Source organism: Salvelinus fontinalis, unplaced genomic scaffold, assembly GCF_029448725.1.
Source record: "Salvelinus fontinalis isolate EN_2023a unplaced genomic scaffold, ASM2944872v1 scaffold_0187, whole genome shotgun sequence".
In the NCBI taxonomy this organism is placed as follows: Eukaryota; Metazoa; Chordata; class Actinopteri; order Salmoniformes; family Salmonidae; genus Salvelinus; species Salvelinus fontinalis.
The window spans coordinates 223469-250279 of NW_026600396.1; the positions used below are offsets into that span (position 1 = coordinate 223469).

The 26811-nt window shown below is 43.5% G+C and overlaps 1 protein-coding gene across 5 annotated transcripts in view; it reads right to left on the reverse strand.

Annotated features, from left to right (window-relative positions):
• Positions 1-26811, reverse strand: part of LOC129844170 (glutamate receptor ionotropic, kainate 5-like) — a 158186-nt gene that overhangs the window by 110789 nt on the left and 20586 nt on the right. For all 5 annotated transcript variants that reach the window (XM_055912587.1, XM_055912588.1, XM_055912589.1 and 2 more), the window contains 2 exons: positions 18234-18331; positions 17506-17671 (listed from right to left, as the gene is read on the reverse strand). In XM_055912587.1, the coding sequence (XP_055768562.1) occupies positions 17506-17671; positions 18234-18331 (264 nt within the window). The remainder of the gene's footprint in view (positions 1-17505; positions 17672-18233; positions 18332-26811) is intronic.

The following is a 26811-nucleotide window of genomic DNA, read 5'->3' on the forward strand; positions in this document are numbered from 1 at the left end:
TCCTTATGTCTCTCTCTAACTGCTAGCTCTCTCTTATCACACTTTCTCACTAACCAAACCTCTCCTTCTGTCTCTCTCTAACTGCCCTCTCTCTCTTTATCACACTTTCTCACTAACCTAACCTCTCCTTCTGTCTCTAACTGCTATCTCTCTTATCACACTTTCTAACTAACCTAACCTCTCCTTCTGTCTCTCTCTAACTGCTCTCTCTCTCTTTATCACACGTTCTCACCAACCTAACCTCTCCTTCTGTCTCTCTCTAACTGCTCTCTCTCTCTTTATCACACTTTCTCACTAACCTAACCTCTCCTTCTGTCTCTCTCTTTATCACACTTTCTCACTAACCTAACCTCTCCTTCTGTCTCTCTCTAACTGCTCTCTCTTTATCACACTTTCTCACTAACCTAACCTCTCCTTCTGTCTCTCTAACTGCTATCTCTCATTATCACACTTTCTCACTAACCTAACCTCTCCTTTTGTCTCTAACTGCTCTCTCTCTTTATCACACTTTCTCACTAACCTAACCTCTCCTTCTGTCTCTCTCTAACTGCTCTCTCTCTTATCACACTTTCTCACTAACCTAACCTCTCCTTCTGTATCTCTCTAACTGCTATCTCTCTTTATCACACTTTCTCACTAAACTAACCTCTCCTTCTTTCTCTAACTAACTGCTCTCTCTCTCTCTTTATCACACTTTCTCACTTACCTAACCTAACCTTTCCTTATGTCTCTCTCTAACTGCTAGCTCTCTCTTATCACACTTTCTCACTAACCAAACCTCTCCTTCTGTCTCTCTCTAACTGCTAGCTCTCTCTTATCACACTTTCTCACTAACCAAACCTCTCCTTCTGTCTCTCTCTAACTGCTCTCTCTCTTTATCACACTTTCTCACTAACCTAACCTCTTATCCTGTCTCTCTCTCTAACTGCCCTCTCTCTCTTTATCACACTTTCTCACTAACCTAACCTCTCCTTCTGTCTCTCTCTAACTGCTCTCTCTCTCTTTATCACACGTTCTCACTAACCTAACCTCTCCTTCTGTCTCTCTCTAACTGCTCTCTCTCTCTTTATCACACTTTCTCACTAACCTAACCTAACCTCTCCTTCTGTCTCTCTCTAACTGCTCTCTCTCTTTATCCCACTTTCTCACTAACCTAACCTCTCCTCCTGTCTCTCTCTAACTGCTCTCTCTCTTTATCCCACTTTCTCACTAACCTAACCTCTCATCCTGTCTCTCTCTAACTGCTCTCTCTCTTTATCCCACTTTCTCACTAACCTAACCTCTCTAACTGCTCTCTCTCTTTATCACACTTTCTCACTAACCTAACCTCTCCTTCTGTCAATCTCTAACTGCTCTCTCTCTTTATCACACTTTCTCACTAACCTAACCTCTCCTTCTTTCTCTCTCTAACTGCTCTCTCTCTTTATCACACTTTCTCACTAACCTAACCTCTCATCCTGTCTCTCTCTAACTGCTCTCTCTCTTTATCACACTTTCTCACTAACCTAACCTCTCCTTCTGTCTCTCTCTAACTGCTCTCTCTTTTTATCACACTTTCTCACTAACCTAACCTCTCCTTCTGTCTCTCTCTAACTGCTCTCTCTCTTATCACACTTTCTCACTAACCTAACCTCTCCTTCTGTCTCTCTCTAACTGCTCTCTGTCTCTTTATCAAACTTTCTCACTAACCTAACACTTTCTCACTAACCTAACCTCTCCTTCTGTCTCTCATTACCTGCTCTCTCTCTCTTTATCAATCTTTCTCACTAACCAAACCTCTCCTTCTGTCTCTCTCTAACTGCTATCTCTCATTATCACACTTTCTCACTAACCTAACCTCTCATCCTGTCTCTCTAACTGTTCTCTCTCTTTATCACACTTTCTCACTAACCTAACCTCTCCTTCTGTCTCTCATTACCTGCTCTCTCTCTCTTTATCAATCTTTCTCACTAACCAAACCTCTCCTTCTGTCTCTCTCTAACTGCTATCTCTCATTATCACACTTTCTCACTAACCTAACCTCTCATCCTGTCTCTCTAACTGTTCTCTCTCTTTATCACACTTTCTCACTAACCTAACCTCTCCTTCTGTCTCTCTCTAACTGCTCTCTCTCTCTATTTATCACATTTTCTCACTAACCTAACCTCTCCTTCTGTCTCTCTCTAACTGCTAGCTCTCTCTTATCACACTTTCTCACTAACCAAACCTCTTATCCTGTCTCTCTCTCTAACTGCTCTCTCTCTTTATCCCACTTTCTCACTAACCTAACCTCTCCTTCTGTCTCTCTCTAACTGCTCTCTCTATTTATCACACTTTCTCACTAACCTAACCTCTTCTTCTGTCTCTCTCTAACTGCTCTCTCTCTTTATCACACTTTCTCACTAACCTAACCTCTCCTTCTGTCTCTCTCTAACTGCTCTCTCTCTTTATCACACTTTCTCACTAACCTAACCTCTTCTTCTGTCTCTAACTGCTCTCTCTCTCTTTATCACACTTTCTCACTAACCTAACCTCTCCTTCTGTCTCTCTCTAACTGCTCTCTCTCTTATCACACTTTCTCACTAACCTAACCTCTTCTTCTGTCTCTCTCTAACTGCTCTCTCTCTTTATCACACTTTCTCACTAACCTAACCTCTCCTTCTGTCTCTCTCTAACTGCTCTCTCTCATTATCACACTTTCTCACTAACCTAACCTCTCCTTCTGTCTCTCTCTAACTGCTCTCTCTCTCTTTATCACACTTTCTCACTAACCTAACCTAACCTCTCCTTCTGTCTCTCTCTAACTGCTCTCTCTTTATCCCACTTTCTCACTAACCTAACCTCTCATCATGTGTTTCTCTAACTGCTCTCTCTCTCTTTATCCCACTTTCTCACTAACCTAACCTCTCCTTCTGTCTCTCTCTAACTGCTCTCTCTTTTTATCACACTTTCTCACTAACCTAACCTCTCCTTCTGTCTCTCTCTAACTGCTAGCTCTCTCTTATCACACTTTCTCACTAACCTAACCTCTCCTTCTGTCTCTCTCTAACTGCTCTCTTATCACACTTTCTCACTAACCTAACCTCTCCTTCTGTCTCTCTCTAACTGCCCTCTCTCTCTTTATCCCACTTTCTCACTAACCTAACCTCTCCTTCTGTCTCTCTCTAACTGCTCTCTCTTTTTATCACACTTTCTCACTAACCTAACCTCTTCTGTCTCTCTCTAACTGCTCTCTCTCTTATCACACTTTCTCACTAACCTAACCTCTCATCCTGTCTCTAACTGCTCTCTCTATCACACTTTCTCACTAACCTAACCTCTCCTGTCTCTCTCTAACTGCTCTCTCTTATCACACTTTCTCACTAACCTAACCTCTCCTTCTGTCTCTAACTGCTCTCTCTCTTTATCACTAACCTAACCTCTCCTTCTGTCTCTCTCTAACTGCTCTCTCTCTTTATCACACTTTCTCACTAACCTAACCTCTCCTTCTGTCTCTCTCTAACTGCTCTCTCTCTCTTTATCACACTTTCTCACTAACCTAACCTCTCCTTCTGTCTCTCTCTAACTGCTCTCTCTCTCTCTTTATCACACTTTCTCACTAACCTAACCTAACCTCTCCTTCTGTCTCTCTCTAACTGCTCTCTCTTTATCCCACTTTCTCACTAACCTAACCTCTCATCATGTGTTTCTCTAACTGCTCTCTCTCTTATCACACTTTCTCACTAACCTAACCTCTCATCCTGTCTCTCTCTAACTGCTCTCTCTCTTATCACACTTTCTCACTAACCTAACCTCTCATCCTGTCTCTCTCTAACTGCTCTCTCTCTTTATCACACTTTCTCACTAACCTAACCTCTCCTCCTGTCTCTCTCTAACTGCTCTCTCTCTTATCACACTTTCTCACTAACCTAACCTCTCCTTCTGTCTCTAACTGCTCTCTCTCTTTATCACTAACCTAACCTCTCCTTCTGTCTTTCTCTAACTGCTCTCTCTCTTTATCACACTTTCTCACTAACCTAACCTCTTCTGTCTCTCTCTAACTGCTCTCTCTCTTTATCACACTTTCTCACTAACCTAACCTCTCCTTCTGTCTCTCTCTAACTGCTCTCTCTTTATCCCACTTTCTCACTAACCTAACCTCTCATTATGTGTTTCTCTAACTGCTCTCTCTCTCTTTATCCCACTTTCTCACTAACCTAACCTCTCCTTCTGTCTCTCTCTAACTGCTCTCTCTCTTATCACACTTTCTCACTAACCTAACCTCTCATCCTGTCTCTCTCTAACTGCTCTCTCTTTATCACACTTTCTCACTAACCTAACCTCTCCTTCTGTCTCTCTCTAACTGCTCTCTCTTTATCACACTTTCTCACAAACCTAACCTCTTCTGTCTCTCTCTAACTGCTCTCTCTCTTATCACACTTTCTCACTAACCTAACCTCTCATCCTGTCTCTAACTGCTCTCTCTATCACACTTTCTCACTAACCTAACCTCTCCTGTCTCTCTCTAACTGCTCTCTCTTATCACACTTTCTCACTAACCTAACCTCTCCTTCTGTCTCTAACTGCTCTCTCTCTCTTTATCACTAACCTAACCTCTCCTTCTGTCTCTCTCTAACTGCTCTCTCTCTCTTTATCACACTTTCTCACTAACCTAACCTCTCCTTCTGTCTCTCTCTAACTGCTCTCTCTCTCTTTATCACACTTTCTCACTAACCTAACCTCTCCTTCTGTCTCTCTCTAACTGCTCTCTCTTTATCCCACTTTCTCACTAACCTAACCTCTCATCATGTGTTTCTCTAACTGCTCTCTCTCTTATCACACTTTCTCACTAACCTAACCTCTCATCCTGTCTCTCTCTAACTGCTCTCTCTCTTTATCACACTTTCTCACTAACCTAACCTCTCCTCCTGTCTCTCTCTAACTGCTCTCTCTCATTATCACACTTTCTCACTAACCTAACCTAACCTCTCCTTCTGTCTCTCTCTAACTGCTCTCTCTCTTATCACACTTTCTCACTAACCTAACCTCTCCTTCTGTCTCTAACTGCTCTCTCTCTTTATCACTAACCTAACCTCTCCTTCTGTCTCTCTCTAACTGCTCTCTCTCTTTATCACACTTTCTCACTAACCTAACCTCTTCTTCTGTCTCTCTCTAACTGCTCTCTCTCTTTATCACACTTTCTCACTAACCTAACCTCTTCTTCTGTCTCTCTCTAACTGCTCTCTCTCTTTATCCCACTTTCTCACTAACCTAACCTCTTCTTCTGTCTCTCTCTAACTGCTCTCTCTTTATCCCACTTTCTCACTAACCTAACCTCTCCTTGTCTCTCTCTAACTGCTCTCTCTCTCTATCACACTTTCTCACTAACCTAACCTCTCCTTCTGTCTCTCTAACTGCTCTCTCTCTTTATCACACTTTCTCACTAACCTAACCTCTCCTTCTGTCTCTCTAACTGCTCTCTCTCTATCACACTTTCTCACTAACCTAACCTCTCCTTCTGTCTCTCTAACTGCTCTCTCTCTTTATCACACTTTCTCATTAACCTAACCTAACCTCTCCTTATGTCTCTCTCTAACTGCTAGCTCTCTCTTTATCACACTTTCTCACTAACCTAACCTCTCCTTCTGTCTCTATCTAACTGCTATCTCTCTATCACACTTTCTCACTAAACTAACCTCTCCTTCTTTCTCTCTCTAACTGCTCTCTCTTTATCACACTCTCACTAACCTAACCTCTCCTTCTGCCTCTCTCTAACTGCTCTCTCTCTTTATCACACTTTCTCACTAACCTAACCTCTCCTTGTCTCTCTCTAACTGCTCTCTCTCTCTTTATCACACTTTCTCACTAACCTAACCTCTCCTTCTGTCTCTCATTACCTGCTCTCTCTCTTTATCATACTTTCTCACTAACCAAACCTCTCCTTCTGTCTCTCTCTTTATCACACTTTCTCACTAACCTCTTCTTCTGTCTCTCTCTAACTGCTCTCTCTCTCTCTCACACTTTCTCACTAACCTAACCTTTCCTTCTGTCTCTCTCTCTAACTGCTCTCTCTATTACACTTTCTCACTAACCTAACCTCTCCTTCTGTCTCTCTAACTGCTCTCTCTCTTTATCACACTTTCTCACTAACCTAACCTCTCCACCTGTCTCTCTCTAACTGCTCTCTCTCTATTACACTTTCTCACTAACCTAACCTTTCCTTCTGTCTCTCTCTAACTGCTCTCTATCACACTTTCTCACTAACCTAACCTCTCCTTCTGTCTCTAACTGCTCTCTCTCTTTATCACTAACCTAACCTCTCCTTCTGTCTCTAACTGCTCTCTCTCTTATCACACTTTCTCACTAACCTAACCTCTCCTTCTGTCTCAATAACTGCTCTCTCTCTTTATCACACTTTCTCACTAACCTAACCTCTCCTTCTGCCTCTCTCTAACTGCTCTCTCTCTTTATCACACTTTCTCACTAACCTAACCTCTCCTTCTGCCTCTCTCTAACTGCTCTCTCTCTCTTTATCACACTTTCTCACTAACCTAACCTCTCCTTCTGTCTCTCATTACCTGCTCTCTCTTTATCACACTTTCTCACTAACCTAACCTCTCCTTGTCTCTCTCTAACTGCTCTCTCTCTTTATCACACTTTCTCACTAACCTAACCTCTCCTTCTGTCTCTCATTACCTGCTCTCTCTCTTTATCACACTTTCTCACTAACCAAACCTCTCCTTCTGTCTCTCTAACTGCTATCTCTCATTATCACACTTTCTCACTAACCTAACCTCTCATCCTGTCTCTCTCTAACTGCTCTCTCTCTCTTTATCACGCTTTCTCACTAACCTAACCTCTCCTTCTGTCTCTTACCTGCTCTCTCTCTTTATCACACTTTCTCACTAACCAAACCTCTCCTTCTGTCTCTCTCTTTATCACACTTTCTCACTAACCTCTTCTTCTGTCTCTCTCTAACTGCTCTCTCTCTTTATCACACTTTCTCACTAACCTAACCTCTACTTCTGTCTCTCACTACCTGCTCTCTCTATCACACTTTCTCACTAACCAAACCTCTCCTTCTGTCTCTCTAACTGCTATCTCTCATTATCACACTTTCTCACTAACCTAACCTCTCCACCTGTCTCTCTCTAACTGCTCTCTCTCACACTTTCTCACTAACCTAACCTCTCATCCTGTCTCTCTAACTGTTCTCTCTCTTTATCACACTTTCTCACTAACCTAACCTCTCCTTCTGCCTCTCTCTAACTGCTCTCTCTCTCATTATCACACTTTCTCACTAACCTAACCTCTCCTTCTGTCTCTCATTACCTGCTCTCTCTCTTTATCACACTTTCTCACTAACCTAACCTCTCCTTGTCTCTCTCTAACTGCTCTCTCTCTTTATCACACTTTCTCACTAACCTAAACTCTCCTTCTGTCTCTCATTACCTGCTCTCTCTCTTTATCACACTTTCTCACTAACCAAACCTCTCCTTCTGTCTCTCTAACTGCTATCTCTCATTATCACACTTTCTCACTAACCTAACCTCTCATCCTGTCTCTCTCTAACTGCTCTCTCTCTCTTTATCACGCTTTCTCACTAACCTAACCTCTCCTTCTGTCTCTTACCTGCTCTCTCTCTTTATCACACTTTCTCACTAACCAAACCTCTCCTTCTGTCTCTCTCTTTATCACACTTTCTCACTAACCTCTTCTTCTGTCTCTCTCTAACTGCTCTCTCTCTTTATCACACTTTCTCACTAACCTAACCTCTACTTCTGTCTCTCACTACCTGCTCTCTCTATCACACTTTCTCACTAACCAAACCTCTCCTTCTGTCTCTCTAACTGCTATCTCTCATTATCACACTTTCTCACTAACCTAACCTCTCCACCTGTCTCTCTCTAACTGCTCTCTCTCACACTTTCTCACTAACCTAACCTCTCATCCTGTCTCTCTAACTGTTCTCTCTCTTTATCACACTTTCTCACTAACCTAACCTCTCCTTCTGTCTCTCTAACTGCTCTTTCTCTTTATCACACTTTCTCACTAACCTAACCTCTCCTTCTGTCTCTCTCTAACTGCTCTCTCTCATTATCACTTTCTCACTAACCTAACCTAACCTCTCCTTCTGTCTCTCTCTAACTGCTCTCTCTTTATCCCACTTTCTCACTAACCTAACCTCTCATCATGTGTTTCTCTAACTGCTCTCTCTCTCTTTATCCCACTTTCTCACTAACCTAACCTCTCATTCTGTCTCTACCTGCTCTCTCTCTTTCTCACTAACCTAACCTCTCCTCCTGTCTCTAACTGCTCTCTCTCTTATCACACTTTCTCACTAACCTAACCTCTCATCCTGTCTCTCTCTCTTTATCACACTTTCTCACTAACCTAACCTCTCCTCCTGTCTCTCTAACTGCCCGCTCTCTTTATCACACTTTCTCACTAACCTAACCTCTCCTCCTGTCTCTCTAACTGCTCTCTCTCTCTTTATCCCACTTTCTCACTAACCTAACCTCTCATCCTGTGTTTCTCTAACTGCTCTCTCTCTTATCACACTTTCTCACTAACCTAACCTCTCATCCTGTCTCTCTCTAACTGCTCTCTCTCATTATCACACTTTCTCACTAACCTAACCTCTCCTTCTGTCTCTCTCTAACTGCTCTCTCTCTTATCACACTTTCTCACTAACCTAACCTCTCCTTCTGTCTCTTACCTGCTCTCTCTCTTATCACACTTTCTCACTAACCTAACCTCTCCTTCTGTCACTAACTGCTCTCTCTCTTTATCACTAACCTAACCTCTCCTTCTGTCTCTCTCTAACTGCTCTCTCTCTTTATCACACTTTCTCACTAACCCAACCTCTCCTTCTGTCTCTCTCTAACTGCTCTCTCATTATCACACTTTCTCACTAACCTAACCTAACCTCTCCTTCTATCTCTCTCTAACTGCTCTCTCATCACACTTTCTCACTAACCTAACCTCTCCTTCTGTCTCAATAACTGCTATCTCTTTATCACACTTTCTCACTAAACTAACCTCTTCTTCTGTCTCTCTCTAACTGCTCTTTCTCTCATTATCACACTTTCTCACTAACCTAACCTCTCATCCTGTCTCTCTCTCTTTATCACACTTTCTCACTAACCTAACCTCTCCTCCTGTCTCTCTAACTGCCCGCTCTCTTTATCACACTTTCTCACTAACCTAACCTCTCCTCCTGTCTCTCTCTAACTGCTCTCTCTCTCTTTATCCCACTTTCTCACTAACCTAACCTCTCATCCTGTGTTTCTCTAACTGCTCTCTCTCTCTTTATACACTTTCTCACTAACCTAACCTCTCCTTCTGTCTCTCTAACTGCTCTTTCTCTTTATCACACTTTCTCACTAACCTAACCTCTCCTCCTGTCTCTCTCTAACTGCTAGCTCTCTCTTGTCACACTTTCTCACTAACCTAACCTCTCATTCTGTCTCTCACTACCTGCTCTCTCTCTCTTTATCACACTTTCTCACTAACCTAACCTCTCCTTCTGTCTCTCTCTAACTGCTCTCTCTCATTATCACTTTCTCACTAACCTAACCTAACCTCTCCTTCTGTCTCTCTCTAACTGCTCTCTCTTTATCCCACTTTCTCACTAACCTAACCTCTCATCATGTGTTTCTCTAACTGCTCTCTCTCTCTTTATCCCACTTTCTCACTAACCTAACCTCTCATTCTGTCTCTAACTGCTCTCTCTCTTTCTCACTAACCTAACCTCTCCTCCTGTCTCTAACTGCTCTCTATCACACTTTCTCACTAACCTAACCTCTCATCCTGTCTCTCTCTAACTGCTCTCTCTCATTATCACACTTTCTCACTAACCTAACCTCTCCTTCTGTCTCTCTCTAACTGCTATCTCTCATTATCACACTTTCTCACTAACCTAACCTCTCATCCTGTCTCTCTAACTGTTCTCTCTCTTTATCACACTTTCTCACTAACCTAACCTCTCCTTCTGTCTCTTACCTGCTCTCTCTCTTATCACACTTTCTCACTAACCTAACCTCTCCTTCTGTCACTAACTGCTCTCTCTCTTTATCACTAACCTAACCTCTCCTTCTGTCTCTCTCTAACTGCTCTCTCTTTATCACACTTTCTCACTAACCCAACCTCTCCTTCTGTCTCAATAACTGCTATCTCTTTATCACACTTTCTCACTAAACTAACCTCTTCTTCTTTCTCTCTCTAACTGCTCTCTCTCTTTATCACACTTTCTCACTAACCTAACCTAACCTCTCCTTCTATCTCTCTCTAACTGCTCTCTCTTATCACACTTTCTCACTAACCTAACCTCTCCTTCTGTCTCAATAACTGCTATCTCTTTATCACACTTTCTCACTAAACTAACCTCTTCTTCTTTCTCTCTCTAACTGCTCTCTCTCTTTATCACACTTTCTCACTAACCTAACCTAACCTCTCCTTATGTCTCTCTCTAACTGCTAGCTCTCTCTTATCACACTTTCTAACTAACCTAACCTCTCCTTCTGCCTCTCTCTAACTGCTCTCTCTCTTTATCACACTTTCTCACTAACCTAACCTCTCCTTGTCTCTCTCTAACTGCTAGCTCTCTCATTATCACACTTTCTCACTAACAAAACCTCTCCTTCTGTCTCTAACTGCTCTCTCTCTTTATCACACTCTCACTAAACTAACCTCTCCTTCTTTCTCTCTCTAACTGCTCTCTCTCACACTTTCTCACTAACCTAACCTCTCATCCTGTCTCTCTAACTGTTCTCTCTCTATCACACTTTCTCACTAACCTAACCTCTCCTTCTGTCTCTCTAACTGCTCTTTCTCTTTATCACACTTTCTCACTAACCTAACCTCTCCTTCTGTCTCTCTCTAACTGCTATCTCTCATTATCACACTTTCTCACTAACCTAACCTCTCATCCTGTCTCTCTCTCTTTATCACACTTTCTCACTAACCTAACCTCTCCTCCTGTCTCTCTAACTGCCCGCTCTCTTTATCACACTTTCTCACTAACCTAACCTCTCCTCCTGTGTTTCTCTAACTGCCCGCTCTCTTTATCACACTTTCTCACTAACCTAACCTCTCCTCCTGTGTTTCTCTAACTGCTCTCTCTCTCTTTATCCCACTTTCTCACTAACCTAACCTCTCCTTCTGTCTCTCTCTAACTGCTAGCTCTCTTTATCCCACTTTCTCACTAACCTAACCTCTCATCCTGTGTTTCTCTAACTGCTCTCTCTCTCTTTATCCCACTTTCTCACTAACCTAACCTCTCCTTCTGTCTCTCTCTAACTGCTAGCTCTCTCTTATCACACTTTCTCACTAACCTAACCTCTCATTCTGTCTCTCACTACCTGCTCTCTCTCTCTTTATACACTTTCTCACTAACCTAACCTCTCCTTCTGTCTCTCTAACTGCTCTTTCTCTTTATCACACTTTCTCACTAACCTAACCTCTCCTTCTGTCTCTAACTGCTCTCTCTCTTTATCACACTTTCTCACTAACCTAACCTAACCTCTCCTTCTGTCTCTCTCTAACTGCTCTCTCTTTATCCCACTTTCTCACTAACCTAACCTCTCCTCCTGTCTCTAACTGCTCTCTCTCATTATCACACTTTCTAACTAACCTAACCTCTCATCCTGTCTCTCTCTACCTGCTCTCTCTTTATCACACTTTCTCACTAACCTAACCTCTCCTTGTCTCTCTCTAACTGCTCTCTCTTATCACACTTTCTCACTAACCTAACATCTCCTTCTGTCTCTAACTGCTCTCTCTCTTTATCACTAACCTAACCTCTCCTTCTGTCTCTCTCTAACTGCTCTCTCTCATTATCACACTTTCTCACTAACCTAACCTAACCTCTCCTTCTATCTCTCTCTAACTGCTCTCTCTTATCACACTTTCTCACTAACCTAACCTCTCCTTCTGTCTCAATAACTGCTCTCTCTCTTTATCACACTTTCTCACTAACCTAACCTCTTATCCTGTCTCTCTCTAACTGCTCTCTCTCTTTATCACACTTTCTCACTAAACTAACCTCTCCTTCTTTCTCTAACTAACTGCTCTCTCTCTTTATCACACTTTCTCACTTACCTAACCTCTTATCCTGTCTCTCTCTTTATCACACTTTCTCACTAACCTCTTCTTCTGTCTCTCTCTAACTGCTCTCTCTCTTTATCACACTTTCTCACTAACCTAACCTCTCCACCTGTCTCTCTCTAACTGCTCTCTCTCTATTACACTTTCTCACTAACCTAACCTTTCCTTCTGTCTCTCTAACTGCTCTCTCTCTTTATCACACTTTCTCACTAACCTAACCTCTCCTTCTGTCTCTCTCTTTATCACACTTTCTCACTAACCTCTTCTTCTGTCTCTCTCTAACTGCTCTCTCTCTTTATCACACTTTCTCACTAACCTAACCTCTCCACCTGTCTCTCTCTAACTGCTCTCTCTCTATTACACTTTCTCACTAACCTAACCTTTCCTTCTGTCTCTCTAACTGCTCTCTCTCTCTTTATCACACTTTCTCACTAACCTAACCTCTCCACCTGTCTCTCTCTAACTGCTCTCTCTCACACTTTCTCACTAACCTAACCTCTCATCCTGTCTCTCTAACTGTTCTCTCTCTTTATCACACTTTCTCACTAACCTAACCTCTACTTCTGTCTCTCACTACCTGCTCTCTCTCTCTTTATCACACTTTCTCACTAACCAAACCTCTCCACCTGTCTCTCTCTAACTGCTCTCTCTCTCTTTATCACACTCTCACTAACCTAACCTCTCCTGTCTCTCTCTAACTGCTCTCTCTCTCTTTATCACACTTTCTCACTAACCTAACCTCTCCTTCTGTCTCTCTCTAACTGCTATCTCTCATTATCACACTTTCTCACTAACCTAACCTCTCCTTCTGTCTCTCTCTCTTTATCACACTTTCTCACTAACCTAACCTCTCCTCCTGTCTCTCTCTAACTGCTCTCTCTCTCTTTATCCCACTTTCTCACTAACCTAACCTAACCTCTCCTTATGTCTCTCTCTAACTGCTAGCTCTTTCTTATCACACTTTCTCACTAACCTAACCTCTCCTTCTGTCTCTAACTGCTCTTTCTCTTTATCACACTTTCTCACTAACCTAACCTCTCCTTCTGTCTCTCTCTAACTGCTATCTCTCATTATCACACTTTCTCACTAACCTAACCTCTCCTTCTGTCTCTCTCTCTTTATCACACTTTCTCACTAACCTAACCTCTCCTCCTGTCTCTCTCTAACTGCTCTCTCTCTCTTTATCCCACTTTCTCACTAACCTAACCTAACCTCTCCTTATGTCTCTCTCTAACTGCTAGCTCTTTCTTATCACACTTTCTCACTAACCTAACCTCTCCTTCTGTCTCTCACTACCTGCTCTCTCTCTCTTTATACACTTTCTCACTAACCTAACCTCTCCTTCTGTCTCTCTAACTGCTCTCTCTCTTTAACACACTTTCTCACTAACCTAACCTCTCCTTCTGTCTCTCTCTAACTGTTCTCTCTCTTTATCACACTTTCTCACTAACATAACCTCTCCTTCTGTCTCTCTAACTGCTCTTTCTCTTTATCACACTTTCTCACTAACCTAACCTCTCCTTCTGTATCTCTCTAACTGCTCTCTCTCTTTATCACACTTTCTCACTAACGTAACCTCTTATCCTGTCTCTCTCTCTAAATGCTCTCTCTCTCTTTATCACACTTTCTCACTAACCTCTTCTTCTGTCTCTCTCTAACTGCTCTCTCTCTTTATCACACTTTCTCACTAACCTAACCTCTCCACCTGTCTCTCTCTAACTGCTCTCTCTCTTTAACACACTTTCTCACTAACCTAACCTTTCCTTCTGTCTCTCTCTAACTGCTCTCTCTCTTTATCACACTTTCTCACTAACCTAACCTCTACTTCTGTCTCTCACTACCTGCTCTCTCTCTCTTTATCACACTTTCTCACTAACCAAACCTCTCCACCTGTCTCTCTCTAACTGCTCTCTCTCTTTATCACACTTTCTCACTAACCTAACCTCTACTTCTGTCTCTCACTACCTGCTCTCTCTCTCTTTATCACACTTTCTCACTAACCAAACCTCTCCACCTGTCTCTCTCTAACTGCTCTCTCTCTCTTTATCACACTCTCACTAACCTAACCTCTCATCCTGTCTCTCTCTAACTGCTCTCTCACACTTTCTCACTAACCTAACCTCCCATCCTGTCTCTCTAACTGTTCTCTCTATCACACTTTCTCACTAACCTAACCTCTCCTTCTGTCTCTCTCTAACTGCTCTCTCTCTCTTTATCACACTTTCTCACTAACCTAACCTCTCCACCTGTCTCTCTCTAACTGCTCTCTCTCTCTTTATCCCACTTTCTCACTAACCTAACCTAACCTCTCCTTATGTCTCTCTAACTGCCCGCTCTCTTTATCACACTTTCTCACTAACCTAACCTCTCATCCTGTGTTTCTCTAACTGCTCTCTCTCTCTTTATCCCACTTTCTCACTAACCTAACCTCTCCTTCTGTCTCTCACTACCTGCTCTCTCTCTCTTTATACACTTTCTCACTAACCTAACCTCTACTCCTGTCTCTCTAACTGCTCTCTCTCTTTATCACACTTTCTCACTAACCTAACCTCTACTTCTGTCTCTCACTACCTGCTCTCTTTCTCTTTATCACACTTTCTCACTAACCTAACCTCTCCTCCTGTCTCTCTAACTGCTCTCTCTCTCTTTATCACACTTTCTCACTAACCTAACCTCTCCACCTGTCTCTCTCTAACTGCTCTCTCTCACACTTTCTCACTAACCTAACCTCTCATCCTGTCTCTCTAACTGTTCTCTCTCTTTATCACACTTTCTCACTAACCTAACCTCTCCTCCTGTCTCTCTCTAACTGCTCTCTCTCTCTTTATCCCACTTTCTCACTAACCTAACCTAACCTCTCCTTATGTCTCTCTAACTGCTAGCTCTTTCTTATCACACTTTCTCACTAACCTAACCTCTCCTTATGTCTCTCTAACTGCCCGCTCTCTTTATCACACTTTCTCACTAACCTAACCTCTCATCCTGTGTTTCTCTAACTGCTCTCTCTCTCTTTATCCCACTTTCTCACTAACCTAACCTCTCCTTCTGTCTCTCTAACTGCTCTCTCTCTTTATCACACTCTCACTAACCTAACCTAACCTCTCCTTATGTCTCTCTCTAACTGCTAGCTCTCTTTATCACACTCTCACTAACCTAACCTCTCCTTCTGTCTCTCACTACCTGCTCTCTCTCTCTTTATACACTTTCTCACTAACCAAACCTCTCCTTCTGTCTCTAACTGCTCTCTTTCTTTATCACCCTTTCTCACTAACCTAACCTCTCCTTCTGTCTCTCTCTAACTGCTCGCTCTCTTTATCACACTTTCTCACTAACCTAACCTCTCCTTCTGTCTCTCTCTAACTGCTCTCTTTCTTTATCACCCTTTCTCACTAACCTAACCTCTCCTTCTGTCTCTCTCTAACTGCTCTCTCTCTCTTTCGCTAACCTCTCCATCTTTTGTTCTTGCTCTTTTGTATCTCTCTCTCTCTCTCTTTTCCTATCCTGGTCACTCTCCCCGTCCTTCTTCCTCTCTTCAGCTCTTGCTTCCTCTTTCTCCATCCCTTTTTACCACTTCACTCTCTCTTCTCCTTCCTCTGACCTCATCCATCTCATAAAAACTGTATAATTGCACTAGATTAATAGCTGGACGTGACCCATACATAACTAGAGAAGGAAACCTCCCCAAAAACATTTCAGTGAAAAAAAAATGGAAAATGCCTGGAAATCAACATAAAACATCTTTGTCCATGCAGCAACCGAATGGACACTATAAGAAGAAAAAACAAACCCATCTTTGTCTCCTTGCTTTACTCATCACTACAGCTGATATGTGATGGACGTATCCCTAGAGACCCTATCTCTCACACACACATAACGTCCACTTATCCTGAAAGACACTCGACGGAGGTAGAGGGAAAAACATGAATACCCCTGTTGGTTATAACCATGGTGTGTTAATCATCTACCTCTCTGCACCACACTGACTGTATGTACGTGTGTGTGGAGGCAGTCAGGCAGTCAGCCTGTTGAGTGTCAGTTAGCACCTTTTCTGCAGTCATGGCAACCAGCAGCTCGGCACGGCGATAGCTCCCACAGCCAAGTGGGTCAGAGTGTGTGTGTGTAACGGTAACCTTGACAAGATCACTTCCCAGACAAATATAGAGCCTCATCTGCACCGGCAATCACTATATCACCATGACTACCGTACCTGTTGCTTTTAAAACCTCTTCCAAATAGTGAGGCTTTTTGTGAACACATCAAATAGACACAAGTCTCGCATCAACATGAGACACATCTCACATCAGCAAATGGAAGGAAGTAGGCCTGTGTATCACATCAAAATCACTGATCATATCGCTGTGCAGTTTCAAAGGGTCTCATGTTCAAAGTGGCAAGTCTATGAAGAGGAGAGGAGCTCTTCATTTTCTGAGACTGAAACAGGATTACAGCTCTTTGGAATAATTACTGCGCATCAATCATTAAATCAATAGTCTGATAGCTCTAACAATTGTAAGTTGCTCTCAGTCTTTATACTGTATCAGGAGCCTGACAGGTGGTTGACTGTCTGGCCAAGTGCTGGAGGATGAGTAAGAGGTAGATACTGTTGGGGTGTGATTTGTATGGACCACAAGTTGTGTTGTTTGCGTGTACAGTTTAGAACTTTAAGAGCAGCCTGTCAGAATGAGTGTCTAACAGCAGGGGACGGTCATAATCGCCCAGACAGTGTGAACGTGCCAAGATGCCGTGAGCTCGCACAGAGAGTGTGAGTTGCACGAACACACACACACACACACACACACACACACACACACACACACACACACACACACACACACACACACACACACACACACACACACACACACACACACACACACACACACACACACACACACACACACACACACACACACACACACACACACACACACACACACACACACACACACAGGGCCTACTGAGTGGTGCAGTGGTCTAAGGCACTGCATCGCAGTGCTAGAGACGTCACCACAGATCCGGGTTCGATCCCGGGCTGTGTCGCGACCGGAAGACCCATGAGACCGGACATGGTCTGGGTTAGGGGAGGGTTTGGCCGGCTGGGATGTCTTTGTCCCATCGCGCTCTAGCAACTCCTTGTGGCGTCCGGGTGCCTGCAGGCTGACTTCGGTCGACAGCTGTATGGTGTTTCCTCCGACACATTGGTGCGGCTGGCTTCCAGGTTAAGCGAGCAGTGTGTCAAGAAGCAGTGCGGCTTGGTGGGGTCTTGTTTCGGAAGGACACATGGCTCTCGACCTTTGCCTCTCCCATATGGGAGTTGCAGCGATGGGACAAGACTAACTACCAAATGGGGAGAAATAGCAGTAAAACGTTTTTTTAAATGTCATAATAATTGAAAGAAACACACAAATACATCTACATGCGTGTGCACACAGTACTCACACTCGGCCTTGGAGCAGACCAGGCTGGCTGAGGGGTAGCTGAAGGATCGCAGGATGGCTGCCACGGCCAGGCTCATGTCCTCGTTGCTAGGGTACAGACTGACCGAGGCAAAACGCAGGTAGGGCAACCTGGGAGTCTCCTCTGGACCTATCTTTACATGTGGGATCTGGAGAGGAGAGAGGAAGAGGAGAGGAGAGGAGAGGAGAGGAGAGGAGAGGAGAGGAGAGGAGAGGAGAGGGGAGGAGAGGAGAGGAGAGGAGAGTATAAAGGAAGTAGCGAGAGAAAGGAAGGAAGAGCAGAGAAGGCAATGATATCAAAGGACCAGTATAGAAAACAGAAAGATGGTGGGAGGAAACAGAAATGAGGAGAGGCGGGGAAGAGGAGAACAGAGTGAGAAGGGATAAAAGGCCAAAGGGAGTAAAGAGAAAACAGATGGAAGAAGTGGTTGATGGTTAATTACATGAGAGATTCAGCTCTCCTGGGAGACTCAATCTCCTGACACTGTAACGATGAACAAGAAGGGTGAGAGAGAGAGAGAGAGAGAGAGAGAGAGAGATACAGAGAGAGAGAGATACAGAGAGAGAGAGATACAGGGAGAGAGAGATACAGGGAGAGACAGAGAGAGACAGAGACAGAGACAGAGAGACAGAGAGACAGAGAGACAGAGAGACAGTGAGAGAGAGAGAGAGAGAGAGAGAGAGAGAGAGATGTATGTGTGTGCCACTCACCTCCTTCTCTCCACATATATGACTGACAGTAGAGCCAGAAGCAGGGCTGTTGGCAGGGCCTATCACAGACACCACTCCTTTAGGTAGAATCTGGCACACTGAGAGGAGAGAGAGACAGAGGAACAGGATTCAACCAGCTGTAAGTCTCTTAGAATAAATCACTTTTGTCTGGGTGCTCTGTTAGTCTGGTGGGAATGTATTACTATCTTTGTTGTCTGTTGCTATAAATGTTGATGTGCAGTCTATTGTTTCTAATGCTTGCGGACCTCAGAACTCTTACTCACTCCTTGTTTTCTTGTTTAGAAAAGTGTTTAACCCTCTGGCTTGGTTCCATTATGCCACCTTCCCTTTACGGGCAGAGGGAAGGGAGTGGGTTTGTAGAGTGGAACCTAACCATTGCCTACACCTTAAAATGATCTATTTTCCTTAGTGACTGCTGATGGGGAAAGGATGGAAACATAGCAGCAAGGTGGAAACTCCATCTTGCCTACTGTTAGGGCGTGTTCAGTCTGTCAGTCAGTCTGTAAGTCAGTCTGTTCTGTCTCATAGTTAACATATTGTTCAATGATCAGCTCCTGTTACTGATCAATGCCGCTGACATACTGAATAAGGCCAACATGTCTTCCTGCCACACTGCACTGTGTCACAGTAACCATGGCTGTTGAACCTAGACAGTAACAGGGAAACGAGAGTCAATGATTGACAGGGGGCAATAATCGCACACATCATGGGGCTACAGTAAGTACAGTGGCTTGCGAAAGTATTCACTCCCCCTGGCATTTTTCCTATTTTGTTGCCTTACAACCTGAAATTAAAATTGATTGTTTGGGGGATTGTATAATTTGATTTACACAACATGCCTACCACTTTGAAGATGCTAAATATTTTTTCATTGTTAAACAAACTAGAAGTAAGACAAAAAAACAGAAAACTTGAGCGTGCATAACTATTCACCCCCCAAAGTCAATACTTTGTAGCAATTACATCTGCAAGTCTCTTGGGATATGTCTCTAAAAGCTTGGCACATCTAGCCACTGGGAGTTTTGCCCATTCTTCAAGGCAAAACTGCTCCAGCTTCTTCAAGTTGGATGGGTTCTGTTGGTGTACAGCAATCTTTAAGTCATACCACAGATTCTCAATTGGATTGAGGTCTGGGCTTTGACTAGGCCATTCCAAGACATTTAAATGTTTCCCCTTAAACCACTCAAGTGTTGCTTTAGCAGTATGCTTAGGGTCATTGTCCTGCTGGAAGGTGAACCTCCGTCCAGGTCTCAAATCTCTGGAAGACTGAAACAGGTTTCCCTCAAGAATTTCCCTGTATTTAGCGCTATCCATATTTTCTTAAATTCTGACCAGTTTCCCAGTCCCTGCCGATGAAAAACATCCCCACAGCATGATGCTGCCACCACCATGCATCACTGTGGGGATGTTGTTCTCGGGGTGATGGGAGATGGGAGATGTTGGGTTTGCGCCAGGCATAGCGTTTTCCTTGATGGCCAAAAAGCTACATTTTAGTCTCATCTGACCAGGGCACCTTCTTCCACATGCCTTTTGGTGAACACCAAATGTGATTGCTTATTTTTTTCTTTAAGCAATGGCATTTTTTCTGGACACTCTTCCGTAAAGCCCAGCTCTGTGGAGTGTATGGCTTAAAGTGGCCTATGGACAGATACTCCAATCTCCGCTGTGGAGCTTTGCAGCTCCTTCAGGGTTATCTTTGGTCTCTTTGTTGCCTCTCTGATTAATTCCCTCCTTGCCTGGTCCGTGAGTTTTGGTGGGCGGCCCTCTCTTGGCAGGTTTGTTGTGGTGCCATATTCTTAAAAATGTTTAATAATGGATTTAAAGGTGCTCAGCTTTCACCCCAAAAGGCTAAAAGAGAATATTCCATATGGCCAATTCCAAAGAGTCCGCAGAATTTGCGATCAAGAAACAGACTACAGTGTCAAATCTGCTGAATTGGAAAATCGCTTTTTGGATCGGGGCTACAGCGTTCAGGTCCTGAAAGATGCAGGTATAAGGGCTGGATTACTTGACAGAGAGAACTTGTCACGAAGAAGAGTCCCTCGTGATACATCAGAGAGAGTGTATTTTGTTACAAAATACAGCACTGAAGCAGAGAACATTAAAAGTATCATTAAAAACAATTGGGGAATCATCCAAAGTGATACGCTACTACGCCAAGTCTTTCCTGAACCACCAGTCATAAGCTTTAAGAGATGTCCTACCCTAAATGACAAATTAGTCCACAGTTATCTTCCGGGTGACTCTCAAAAAACTTGGCTTGACCACAAACCGAAGGGCTCTTTTAAATGTAACCAGTGCAACCATTGCAGTAATATTGCACAGAAAAAAGTATTTTGTTGACACAGCTTCTAAAATGGAGTATTACCTCAAGCATTTTATTAACTGCAAAACCACTCATGTCATCTATAGATTAGAATGTCCACAGTGCAAGGTGTTCTACATTGGACGGACAAAGAGACGCCTTCAAGATCGCTTGGCGGAACACAAGTATGCCATACGGGTAGGCAATGAAGACTACCCCATGGCAAGGCACTACAAGTCCTTACACCATGGCAACCCTGCCTCCCTACAAGCTATGGGTATTGATCATGTTCCGGCCTCTATTAGAAAAGGGGACCGTCTTAAACAGTTAAACCAAAGGGAAAGTTTTTGGATTTACAAACTACAGGCCACTAAGTACCCTGGTTTAAATAAAGATATGGATTTCTCACCCTTCCTGTATGGTCGTGATGGGTCCATTTGCTGTCATCTAGTGGACATTTTGCTCTATTGCCCTCAGCTATGTTTGGACTGTTGTTCATTTTTTGCTGTGGTCTAGTGTACTGTGGAATATATTGCTTTCTTGTTCTGGACACTTCTCCCAGTCATGGTTAGGGTTGGGACTGCCTCTCTGGGTGTTCTGATGCTTCTAATTTGGAGTTGTATGCTCATGATAACATAGCTACAGTATTTCACCTTTTCATTTGTATATTATTGCTTACTAGTTGTGTCCAATTTGGTTACCACTCCCACTTCTAATTAGAGCTAATTGGAAAAGCCTTTCAAAAGAGGACATTGTATTCTTCCTTTTCTGTACTCCCTGACGAAGGCCATGCAGTCGAAACGCGTCGGTTTTTAACAACTTTGTTTCTATTGAACATGCCATACTAATAAAGGCATTTTAATTTATTATATGAAGAGTGCCTTGGTCCTCCTTTCTTTTTGATGACCTATTTACACCTTTTACCAAAGAGCACCTTCTATCTACCAAAATATACTATAGTGTACCTTAGTAGCGCTTCCCTTCGTCCTCTTTGTGCTCTGCGAGATGTTCAAAGTTTCTGATATTTTTTTAGAATCCAACCCTGATCTGTACTTCTCCACAACTTTGTCCCTGACTTGTTTGAAGATCTCCTTGGTCTTCATGGTGCCGCTTGCTTGGTGGTGTCCCTTGCTTAGTGGTGTTGCAGATTCTGGGGCCTTTCAGAACAGGTGTATTTATACTGAGATCATGCGAAAGATCATGTGACACTTAGATTGCACACAGGTGGACTTTATTTAACTAATTATGTGACTTCTGAAGGTAATTGGTTGCACCAGATCTTATTTAGAAGCTTCATAGCAATGGGGGTGAATACTTATGCACGCACCACTTATCCATTTTTTATCTTTTATAATTTTTGAAAAAAGTACTTTTTTTCATTTAATTTCACAAATTGTGACTATTTTGTGTATGTCCATTACATGAAATCCAAATGAAAATCTATTTAAATTACAGGTTGTAATGCAACAAAATAGGAAAAAAAGCCAAGCGGGATGAATACTTTTGCAAGGCACTGTATATGGTGCATCTTCACGTCAGTTATGCTGAAGGAAATGAGATGAGGAGAGGAAGCTGCTTCAGACTACTGAGAATCACCCTGGGCTCCACTTCATTCCCCTACATCTCTCCGTCCTCCATAACCTCTGTGTGTGTGTGTGTGTGTGTGTGTGTGTGTGTGTGTGTGTGTGTGTGTGTGTGTGTGTGTGTGTGTGTGTGTGTGTGTGTGTGTGTGTGTGTGTGTGTGTGCCTCATACAGCTACAGCTGTAAGATACGCTTGTCAGAGTGTCCTGCCCACTGGTCAAGGACACACACACACACACACACACACACACACACACACACATACACACACACACACACACACACACACACACACACACACACACACACACACACACACACACACACATGAATAAAGCCACACACAAGCACAGACACACAAAGACACACACACACACATACACACATGAATAAAGCCACACACAAGCACACACACACACACACACACACACACACACACATACATACACATACTGTACTGTACATTCGCACACGTCCACATACAGTCACTTCTCCTTCCAGCTCGCTGTGGCCAGCGGCAGGGTGGTGACTTCTTGCAACGGGAACAGCAAGTGTCTGTATCCTGATAGAAGTCATTGGTCTGTGAGCTAATACACATAAACTACTGAATGAAATCCTCAATCTATTTTGTACATAAAGTCTGTAGTACTGGTCTGTACTGGTCTGTACTGGTCTGTACGGATCTGTACTGGTATTACTGGTCAGTAATGGTCTGTACTGGTATTAGTGATCTGTACGGGTCTGTACTGGTATTACTGGTCTGTACTGGTATTAGTGGTCTGTTCTGGTATTAGTGGTCTGTACGGGTCTGTACTGGTATTACTGGTCAGTAATGGTCTGTACTGGTATTAGTGGTCTGTACTGGTATTAGTGGTCTGTACGGGTCTGTACTGGTATTACTGGTCAGTAATGGTCTGTACTGGTATTACTGGTCTGTACTGGTATTACTGGTCTGTACGGGTCTGTACTGGTATTACTGGTCAGTAATGGTCTGTACTGGTATTACTGGTCTGTACTGGTATTACTGGTCTGTACGGGTCTGTACTGGTATTACTGGTCTGTACGGGTCTGTACTGGTATTACTGGTCAGTAATGGTCTGTACTGGTATTACTGGTCTGTACTGGTATTACTGGTCTGTACGGGTCTGTACTGGTATTACTGGTCAGTAATGGTCTGTACTGGTATTACTGGTATGTACTGGTATTACAAGTCAGTACTGGTCTGTACTGGTATTACAAGTCATTACTGATCTGTACTGGTCTGTACAGATATTACTGGTCTGTACTGGTCTGTACTGATATTATGGGTCAGTAATGGTCAGTACTGGTCTGTACTGAGAAGAATTGGTCTGTACTGGTCTGTACATGTCAGTACTGGTCTGTACTGATATTACTGGTCAGTACTGATCTGTACTGGTCTGTACTGATATTACTGGTCTGTACTGGTCTGTACTGATATTACTGGTCTGTACTGGTCTGTACTGATATTACTGATCAGTACTGGTCTGCACTGATCTGTACATGTCAGTACTGGTCTGTACTGATATTACTGGTCAGTACTGATCTGTACTGGTCTGTACTGATATTACTGGTCTGTACTGGTCTGTACTGATATTACTGGTCTGTACTGGTCTGTACTGATATTATGGGTCAGTAATGGTCAGTACTGGTCTGTACTGAGAAGAATTGGTCAGTACTGGTCTGTACATGTCAGTACTGGTCTGTACTGATATTACTGGTCAGTACTGATCTGTACTGGTCTGTACTGATATTACTGGTCTGTACTGGTCTGTACTGATATTATGGGTCAGTAATGGTCATTACTGGTCTGTACTGAGAAGAATTGGTCTGTACTGGTATTACTGGTCTGTACTGGTAAAACTGGTCAGTACTGGTCTGTACTGGTATAACGGGTCTGTTCTGGTCTGTACTGATATTACTGGTCAGTACTGGTCTGTACTGCTATTACTGAGCAGTACTTGTCTGTACTGGTCTGTACTGGTCTGTACTGGTATTATTACTGGTCTGTACTGGTATTATTACTGGTCTGTACTGGTCTGTACTGGTCTGTACTGATATTACTGGTCAGTATTGGTCTCTTCTGGTATTACTGGTCAGTGCATGTTACTGGCCTCCCGGGTGGCGCTGTGGTCTAGGGCACTGCATCGCAGTGCTAGCTGCGCCACCAGAGTCTCTGGGTTCACGCCCAGGCTCTGTCACAGCCGGCCGCAACCGGGAGGTCCGTGGGGCGACGCACAATTGGCATAGCGTCGGCCGGGTTAGGGAGGGTTTGGCCGGTAGGGATATCCTTGTCTCAGTGTGTAAAATGTAATAAAATGTATGCACTCTACTGTAAGTCGCTCTGGATAAGAGCGTCTGCTAAATGACTAAAATGTAAATGTAAATGTACTGGTATTATTACTGGTCAGTACTGGTCTTAATTTAAATTTTATTTATTTCACCTTTATTTAACCAGGTATGCCAGTTGAGAACAAGTTCTCATTTACAACTGTGACCGGGCCAAGATAAAGCAAAGCAGTGTGACACAAACAACAACACAGAGTTACACATGGGATAAACAAACGTACAGTCAATAACACAATAGAAAAAAATATATACAGTGTGTGCAAATGTAGTAAGATTAGGGAGGTAAGGCAATAAATAGGCCATAGTGGCGAAATAATTACAATTTATCATTAACACTGGACTGATAGATATGCAGATGATGATGTGCAAGTAGAGATTGGGGTGCTGGGGTGCAAAGGAGCAAAAATAAATAACAATATTGGGATGAGATACACTGCTCAAAAAAATAAAGGGAACACTTAAACAACACAATGTAACTCCAAGTCAATCACACTTCTGTGAAATCAAACTGTCCAATTAGGAAGCAACAATGATTGACAATAAATTTCACATGCTGTTGTGCAAATGGAATAGACAAAAGGTGGAAATTATAGGCAATTAGTATGACACCCCCAAAAAAGGAGTGATTCTGCAGGTGGTGACCACAGACAACTTCTCAGTTCCTATGCTTCCTGGCTGATGTTTTGGTCACTTTTGAATGCTGGCGGTGCTCTCACTCTAGTGGTAGCATGAGACGGAGTCTACAACCCACACAAGTGGATCAGGTAGTGCAGTTCATCCAGGATGGCACATCAATGCGAGTTGTGGCAAAAAGTTTTGCTGTGTCTGTCAGCGTAGTGTCCAGAGCATGGAGGCGCTACCAGGAGACAGGCCAGTACATCAGGAGACGTGGAGGAGGCCGTAGGAGGGCAACAACCCAGCAGCAGGACTGCTACCTCCGCCTTTGTGCAAGGAGGTGCACTGCCAGAGCCCTGCAAAATGACCTCCAGCAGGCCACAAATGTGCATGTGTCTGCTAAAACGGTCAGAAACAGACTCCATGAGGGTGGTATGAGGGCCCGACGTCCACAGGTGGGGGTTGTGCTTACAGCCCAGCACCGTGCAGGACGTTTGGCATTTGCCAGAGAACACCAAGATTGGCAAATTCGCCACTGGCGCCCTGTGCTCTTCACAGATGAAAGCAGGTTCACACTGAGCACATGAGCACATGTGACAGACATGACAGAGTCGGGAGACGCCGTGGAGAACGTTCTGCTGCCTGCAACATCCTCCAGCATGACCGGTTTGGTGGTGGGTCAGTCATGGTGTGGGGTGGCATTTCTTTGTGGGGCCGCACAGCACTCCATGTGCTCGCCAGAGGTAGCCTGACTGCCATTAGGTACCGAGATGAGATCTTCAGACCCCTTGTGAGACCATATGCTGACACATGCACATTTGTGGCCTGCTGGAGGTCATTTTGCAGGGCTCTGGGTGATTGACAGAGTTAAAGCCTTGGCCTGGTCGATGAAGACGGCTGCACAGTACTGTAATATCGTAGATGTAATTATCGTAGATGTATCGGTGGTGACAGTGTTTCCTAGCCTCAGTGCAGTTGACAGCTGGGAGGAGGTGCTCTTATTCTCCATGGATTTTACAGTGTCCCAAAACTTTGGGGAATTTGTGCTACAGGATGCAAATTTCTGTTTGAAAAAGATAGCCTTTGCTTTCCTAACTGACTGTGCATATTGGTTCCTAACTTCCCTGAAAAGTTGCATATCGCGGGGGCTATTCGATGCTAATGCAGTACGCCACAGGATGTTTTTGTACTGGTCAAGGGCAGTCAAATCTGGAGTGAACCAAGGGCTATATCTGTTCTTAGTTCTACATTTTTTAAATGGGGCATGCTTATTTAAGATGATGAGGAAACCACTTTTAAAGAACAACCAGGCATCCTTTAGTCAGGTCACCTAACACTACGAACTCTGAAATAAATGAGGGGCAATCAATTCACAAATGGTGTCCAGGGCACAGCTGGGGGCTGAGGGGGGTCTATAACAAGCGGCATGACTTATATCTGGAAAGGTGGATTTTTAAAAGTAGAAGCTCAAACTGTATGGGTACAGACCTGGATAGTATGACAGAATTCTGCAGACTATTTCTGCAGTAGATTGCAACTCTGCCCCCTTTGGAATTTCTATCTTGACGGGAAATGTTGTAGTTTGAGATGGACATTTCAGAATTTTTGGTGGCCAGGATTCAGACATGGCTAGGACATCAGGGTTGGCGGAGTGTGCTAAAGCAGTGAATAATACAAACTTAGGGAGA